At 51.9% G+C, this 8,006-nt stretch overlaps 1 protein-coding gene across 1 annotated transcript in view; it reads right to left on the bottom strand.

Annotated features, from left to right (window-relative positions):
• Tspan16 (tetraspanin 16) overlaps positions 1-5,427 on the bottom strand; it is an 11,675-nt gene extending 6,248 nt beyond the window's left edge. Inside the window, 5 exon segments of the mRNA XM_010634723.2 lie at positions 343-364; positions 366-443; positions 1,937-2,046; positions 3,274-3,461; positions 5,055-5,427. Of these exon segments, the coding sequence (XP_010633025.1) occupies positions 343-364; positions 366-443; positions 1,937-2,046; positions 3,274-3,461; positions 5,055-5,134 (478 nt within the window). The 5' untranslated portion in view covers positions 5,135-5,427.
• Between the last annotated feature and the right edge of the window lie 2,579 nt (positions 5,428-8,006).

Raw genomic sequence — 8,006 nt, 5'->3', positions numbered from 1 at the left:
GGGGCGGGGCGGGGCGAGGATGGGAGGTCACTGCCTTGTGCGTGGACAGAGGTGACGTTTGAGGGGACGGAAAAGCTCTGCAAAGTCAGGTATGGAGGCGCACACCTATGATCCCAGCACTCCGGAGGCTGAGGCAGGAGGATCGCCACAAGTTCAGGATCAGCCTGGGCTACGTAGTGAGACTCTTGTCTCAAAGAAAAGAAAAGAGAAAAGAAAAGTTCTGGAAATGGATGATGCTGACGGCTGGTGTTTAGTGTCACGGGGCTGTACGCTCAAAAACGGCAAATTTTGTGCTACGTATCTTTTAGTACAACTTTTTTTTTTACAAAGCAAAGCTCACCCTCTCCATGACCGAGTTCCACTGGGGCCGAGAAGTCACCTGTCTCGTTGTAGCCTCTATAGCTCCTCCTCAGGGTGACGATGTCGTGTTCCAGGTCGCGAACCTTCCAGGCGAGACCGGAAGCCATCAGCACCCAAATGGTCGTGGAGACCCATGGGTGGGGGATCCGTGGGGAGGACACAGGGAAGTGGGGGCTGCCCTGGCACTTTCTAAACCTTTCCTACTTCCAGCTCGTGGGTCTGTGTTAGAAAGTGACACATTCGCCAGGCCTGGTGGGCACACGCCTGTCATCCCAGCACTCCGGGAGGCTGAGGCAGGAGGGTGGCAAGGTGGAGCCCAGCCTGGACAATCTGGTGGCTTAGGGAGACCCTGTCTCAAAATGAAAAAGGGCTGGGGGGTGGAGCTCAGTGTGAAAGCCCTGGGTTCCATCCCCAAAACTGCAAAGGAAAGGTGGAGGGGATACATTCAGGCTCTGTGTCGCCTGCCGAGAGGGGGCACAGGGACGGGCGCGGCCTGCCGCACAGGCTGTCTGGTTGTTCCCATCACTAGTGAACTTGAACCATCTGCTGCTTTTTCCAGTTCCCACAGCCTGCCACCCACGGTTTGGCTGAAACCACGATTAATGAATCGCATCCCTCCCCTGGCAACTGAATCTCTCTCTGTGTACACAAGGGGCCCATTTAATTGGTTTTGTTTTGGTTTAGCTTGGTTGGTTGAGACAGGGTCTCGCTGTGGAGCCCAGGCTGGCCTTGAACCCGTGGCGATCCTCCTGCCTCAGCCTCCCAGGTGCTGGGATGGCAGGAGCGCACCACCACACCTGGCTTCTAATTTTGGATTTTTTTGTTTTTGTACTGGGGCGCGAACTCAGGACTTTGCCTTTGAAAGGCAGGTGCGGTGCCACTGAACTCAATTCCCCAGCTCATATTTGATTTTTTAAGGAAAGGGTGTTTTGGGTTTTTGTTTTGTTTTGTTTTGTTTTCCAGTATCAGGGATTGAACTCAAGACCTTGCACTTGCCAGGCAGGTGCAGCACCACTGAGCTACATCCCCAGTCCTAAAGAAAGGTTTTAAACGATGCCTTTTTTTTTTTCCTACATAGGTGATACAGTCCCGTCTTCAAAATTCACAGAACCCAGCAGGGTAGACCATGAAAATCTCTCCCTCCCGCCTTGCTTCCAGCCGAAAACCTCCTGCCACTTCACGCTGATGACTATTTCTGTTTCCTGTGTCCCCAAAGAGAGACTGGATGTGTGTCAAAGCCGGGGATATTTTCATTCTTTTCCTCCTCGCTGAGACTGTTTCCCATTGTCCTGCATCTGGCTCTTCTGACAAGAGTAGCAGGTGCCTCTGGGGGCTGCTATTTCTCTTCTTTTCTCCACGCACCGCCCCCCATTGTGGATTGAACTCTGGAATCACTGAGCTCCAACTCCAGCCCTTTTATTTTATTTTGAGACAGGATCTCACTAAGTTGCCCAGGTTGGGCTTGAACTTGAGATCCTCCTGCCTCAGCCTCCCGAGTGCTTGGATGACAGGCGTGCGCCACCTCACCCGGCTCCCATTCCTTTCCATTGCTGCTTGGCAGCAGCTCCAGACTCACCAGCGGGAAGAAAGCTAGGACCACCGAGGCCACTGTGATCTCCACCACGAGAATGACAGCCACGGTCACGAGGTACTGTAAGACACACGGGGACACAGAGGACTGGCAGCCTCTCAGCCGGGTCCCTGCCCCTCACCCCTCACCTCACCTCACCGGCTTCTCCGGTTCAAAAGACCTCATACGGGAGGTCATGGCGGGAGGCTGCTGGGTTTCATTTTCCCCCAGTGGCTTCCTGTACACAAGGACAGGTCAAGGGAGGGTGGGATGGGATCCCTAGGGGAGCTGGGGCTGGATGCCTATTTTGGAAGGTTAAAAACAAACCTAAGTTAAAAAAAAAAAAGAAAGAAAGAGAAAAAGAGAAAGAGAAAAGAAACCTAAGTTCTGGGTGTGGTGGCACACACCTGTAATCTCAGCACTTGGGAGGCTGAGACAGGAGGATTTCAGAAATTTCGAGGCCATCCTGGGCTACATAGTTCAAAGCAAGACCTATGAAGCAAGACCCTGTCTCTCTCTCTCTCTCTCACACACACACACACACACACACACACACACACATCTAAGTGCCAGGTGTGGTGGCACATGTCTGTCATCCCAGCATGTGGGAGGCTGAGGCAGGAGGCTCACTGCAAGTTCAAACCAGCCTGGGCTGCATAGCGAGTTCAAGGCCAGCCCAAGACCCTATCTCAAAAAGAAAGGGAGGAAAAAAAAAAGCTGGAGATGGATTAAAGCTAGGGTGCGACAATCCACTCAGAGAACACTGTAAGGGACCTGACCTCAGAGCCCCAGTGGGGAGGGAGAAACAGAGGCAGCCTCGGGCAGTGGTGAAGTCAGGATTGCTTGAGAATAAGCAAGGTGTGGGAGCTGCGCCGTACCTATCTGCAGGGTCCTGCTTGGAATGTTCTGTTTGTAAAGTTAATAGTTACATGCTGGCCTGGTGGTGCACGCCTGTCATCCCACCACTCGGGAGGCTGAGGCAGGAGGATCGCTGTGAGTTCCAGACCAGCCTGGGCTCCATAGTGAGACCCTGTCTCAAAAAAAAAAAAAAAAAGAGAAAAGAAAAGAAGGAAAAGAAGGAGATAGATAAACCAAGAGATGGAGGGGAGACGGAAGGGAAAAGGAAGAGTAAAACGAGGGAAGACGGGTTGTGGCCATGCACCGACTTCCCACGATGAGTGTGACCTCTGCACGTGGCCAACATGGTCTCAGAAGCATTGTAAAGGGCACGTCTGCTACCGTGCAGCGAGACACCAGGAACACAAAGTAGGAGACATAGCGGAAAGGCGTTCGTAAGTCAAGCCATGAAGGACTTGGTCGGCCGATGTGTGGATCTGACTTACAAACGAGGCTGCCTCGGCTTTCTTTCTTCGAGCCGCACCACCCAACCAGGGCCAGCGGCACCGCGAGGCAGCCCAAGGCCAGGTACAGGTGGCTGATGTGCAGGCGATACTCGGACGCCGGCCCCAGGACCCTGGTCAGGGCGGCCTCCCCATACTTGATACCAATGCCCAGGCCGATGAGGATCACCCTGGATGGCTTTAGAACAAAAATCGGAAAAGAAAATGTGCTGTATGCAAATAAGCGCTCTCTTGCCAGGTGTGCCGTCCCACTCCTGTCATCCCAGCACTCAGGAGGCTGAGGCAGGAGGATTGCCACAAATATCAAAGCCAGCGTGGGCTAATAGTGGGTTCAAGGCCAGACTGACCTGCATAGTGAGATTCTGTCTCAAAATAATAACAGCAAAAACAACAACCTCTCCCTGGGTAAAAGGAAGCAACAGCTGAAAAGTTCAGCAAAAACATTAAGATATGGTAATACTGGAGTTGGTGTGATGTAGGAACAGTCTCATAATTGCTGCCAGGCACAATTTGGGGAGGGGCATGGATTAAGAGGGCAGTTTGAATTTATATTTAAAACTGTAAAGATTCTGCCAGAGCTGGGCATGGTGGCGCAAGCCTGTAATCCCAGCACTCGGGGAGGCTGAGGCAGGAAGATCGCTGTGAGTTCAAGACCAGCCTGGGCTACACAGTGAGTTCCAGGGCAGTCTCAACTACATAGTGAGACCCTGTCTCACACACACAAAAAAAGATTCTGCCAGGTATGATGGTGTAGAGGTATAATACTTGCTAGCCAGGAGGCTGAGGCAGGAAGATGGCAAGTTCAAGGACAGCCTAGGCAAATTAATGAGATCCTATCTAAAATTAAAAAAAAAAAAACTAAAAATAGAAAATGGGAAATCCTCAGCTCTGAAGATAAATTTCGAGATAGAGTGATGTAGATAGGCTTGATCATGTGATCCTCCTGCCTCAGCCTCCCCAGTAGCTGCCATTTCAGGCATGTACACCATTGCACTTAGTTTGCTCTGTTTGGTTTTGGTTTTGGTTTTCATGTTTTTGAGACAGGGTCTTGCTATGTAATTCAGGCTGGCCTTGAACTCACTGTGTAGCCCAGGCTGGTCTCAAACTGTGATCCTCCTGCCTCAGTCTCCCAAGTACTATGATGACAGGTGTGCACCACCATGCAATACAAACAATATAAAGACCACAGGGTCTTTATATGCTCAAACGAAAGCAATTAGTTCTTTAACAATGCATACTTGGGATTAACTTTATACTGCGAAAAATACTTTTGAAAAATGTAAAGATCCAGAAAGGGCTGGGGTGGGACTTAGTGGTACAGCACGTGCCTAACACTTGCGAGGAGGCCCCGGTTCCATCCCCAGCACACAATGAAAAGGGAAACAGGGAGGGAGCAGGGCGGGGATTTAGCTCAGCGGTTCCTGCCTCGCAAGCTCACGGTCCCAAATTTGATCCCTGGTATCCAAAAAAAAAGAGAAGGGAGGAATGGCAGATGCAGGGAGGGATTCGATTTTAAAATCGCTTCTTCCTGGGCTCCCCAGAACCTGGATTTGTGCGGCCTGAGACTCCAAGCGCTCCCTGGCCCGCCCCAGGGTCCCAGGGTCCCGGGGTCACCAGCGTCTGTGCTGATTTCCCCGCCTCCACCGCCCCAGCCAGCCGCCTGCCCTACATCCCTGCCTCCCAGAGGACCACAGATCCATCCGCAGCCCCATCTGGATGACTTATTTCTGCCTTCCAGGGAGCGGAGCTGGCCTGAGTGCGACACACTTACAGCCACCACGCCGTGCAGAAGCGACAGCAGCCTCAACATGGAGTAGGGCCTGTGTGCCTGCGGCTCTGCCATGCCAGCCAGCCGGGCCACGCCGCGCTAGGCCAGCAGGTTCCGCACGTTCCCGGCCGCCTGGGCTGCTGTTTCCCGCAGGGCCCAGCTCTTCGGGGGCCACGAGCTGACCGGTTGTGTCCCTCTGACTCCCTCACCGCCCTGGGCTGCCCTTTATCACATCACAATCTGATGCCAGAAAGACAAGTGTCCCACACCGTCCCCTGTTGCCTCCTCATCCTCCACACAGGCTGCACTGGGGATAAAGAAAAGGCGTGCTGTAGCCCAGTGTGGTGGCACACGCCAGTCACCCCAGCACTCTGGGAGGCTGAAGCAGGAGGATCTCCGCCATCTCCAGGACAGCCTGAGCTACATAGTTCAAGGTCACCCTGAACTGCACAGTGAGACCCTGGCTCAAACAACAGACAAAAGGGCCTTTTCCGAAATGAGAAGCTTGAGCCAGGAACAAAAGCACATAGGGTGCAAAGGAAGGGTGTGAAATCCGGTTCAAGGGCGTGTAAAAGAGTGGGGAGCAGGAACACACAAAGAATGGGAGATGGAGAGTGCGGTGCAAAGGAGCGTGGGGTGGGGGACGCGTGAGTCAGCGGGAAATGCGGACGGGAGGCAGGGATCAGAGACCCTACACGGGACCCTTACCCCTAGGGCCCCGCCCCGCCCTGATAAGCCCCGCCCAATTCTCCGCCCCTCGCCGCCCGCCTCCGCTGGGTCCCGCCCTCTGAATGACATCGCTCCCCTGCCAGCTCCTCCCTCTGAAGCACCGCCCCTCTCTAAAGCCGCCCACTTCCGGCCCCGCCCCTCCGCAGCCTGGCTTCGGGGTTTAGACTGTTAAACTCTCCGCCTCGCGCGCCCCCTGGTGGTGCTCGGCGGAAGCGCAGCCCTGCCTGGGCTCACGGGGCCATCACAGGGTCCAAATGTGCCGGGACGCAGACCTGTCATCGCATCCCTGCGAGGCACGACGCCAGTTCAAGAAGCGAGATCCTGTCTTAAAATCTCAAACCAAACGAACAAAAATACTGGGCAGTGTATAAGCCCTGTCCAGGCAGCCTGGAGCCGGGAAGGGCAGAGGGTCTCAAGGGGCAGATCCTATGGGGCTGCGAGGAGGGTCTTAAGGCTGGTCCAGGAGGCAGCAAGTGGCTGACAGCGCGGTGGGTGACGGTGACAGTCCTTGAGGGGCTCCTGCTCCTCAGCCTGTGGGTCCCAGGTTAGAACTGCCTGTCTTAATAGGGGAAAATGAAACAATGGAAATGAAGTGTTTGTAAAGGGGGAGGGGAGGGGTGGGGTGAAGGGAGGGCAGGGACGAGGGGAAAAAATGAGAACCAAGACCTGTCGTGTAGAGGTACAGGATCCCAGTGATGAACGTAACTGTACTGTATCCCTAAAATGTACCAATAAACTCAAAGGGGAAAAAAAATTGCCTGTCTTTTGGTGTGTGGGGGGGTAAGGGCTGAGGCAGGTTCTCACTATGTAGCCTTGAACTCACTATGTAGCTCAGGCTTACTGAGAACTCAGAGATCCTCCTGCCTCAGCCTCTTGAGTGCTTGGATTACAGGCATGCACCACCACAACTGGCATTTGTTGATCTTGAGACAAAATCTGATTAAATCGCCCAGGCTGTGGTGGAATTTTCAATCCTGCTTCAGCCTTCTGAGTAGCTGGGATTACAGGCACAAGTCATCACACCTGGCTTATTTTAGTTTTTAAGATGAGTTTTCACTATGTAGCCCAGGCTGGTCTAAAAATCTTAGATTCACAAAATCCTCCTGGGCTGGGGATTTAGCTCAGTGGTTCTGCCACCTGGCTCCCGAGCACAAGGACAGTTCAACCCCCAGTACCAAAAACAAAAACAAAAAACAAAAACACTTGTAGGCAAAAGTTTGTCTTTCTAGGAATTTTGACTGCAGATTTATTCAAAGGCATATTGGCCAGAGTTGGTACACTTTCTAGCCAGGGTGAAATGTTTTGGGCTTTTCAGAACCTACCAAATATAAATGATCCAGGTGGGTAGGCATATGCCTTTCCCAGCACTCAGGAGGCTGAGGCAGGAGGATCCCTGTGTGTTCGAGACCAGCCTGGGCTACATACTGAGTTTAAGGCCTTAAGGTCTCATAGTGAGACCCTGTCTCAAAACAAACAAACAAACAACAAAAATATATAGGTAGGAACAATATGTAAAAGTAAAAACAGGGTCATGTTGCAATGAAATGTTCACAATATAACATTTTTAATATACAAAGACAGCAGGATATTGTTCTGTCAACTCTTTTGTTTTGGTACCGGGGATCAAACTCAAGTCCTTGTGCTTGCAAGGCAGGCAGCAGAACCACTGAGCTAAATCCCCGGCCCTCCAACTCTTTTTTATTATTCTGCTAACTTTTTTTCTCTCTAAGTTTATTAGTACCTTTTAGGGATACAGTACAGTTACATTCATTGGGGACTTGTGCCTTTACACGACAGGTCTTGGTTCTCATTTTTCCCCTTGTCCCTGCCCTCCCTTCGCCCCCTCCCTATTTACAAAGACTTTGTTTCCATTTTTTCCTTTTCTCATATTTATTCCTTTCCCGCTTTCCTTTCCCCTACCTTTCCCACTTCCCCTACCCCTGTAGACCTTATCTCATATTTCACATTATCAATTATACACTTGGATCCTTATTTACATTTTTAGTTTCTCACACCTGAGAAGCTATTCAGTATTTACTTATGTGTGTCCTATTTATTTCACTTAAGAATGTGGTCTTGTGGGGCATGGTGGTGCACTCCTCTCATCCCAGCACTTGGGAGGCTGAGGCAGGAGGATCGCTGTGAGTTTGAGACCAGCCTGAGCTACACAGTGAGTTCCAGGTCAGTCTGAACTAATAGCGAGACCCTGTCTCAAAAA

The sequence above is a fragment of the Fukomys damarensis genome, unplaced genomic scaffold, assembly GCF_012274545.1.
Source record: "Fukomys damarensis isolate Sample0158 unplaced genomic scaffold, DMR_v1.0_HiC HiC_scaffold_37, whole genome shotgun sequence".
Lineage (NCBI taxonomy): Eukaryota > Metazoa > Chordata > Mammalia > Rodentia > Bathyergidae > Fukomys > Fukomys damarensis.
This window is presented reverse-complemented; position numbering and strand designations above follow the sequence as displayed.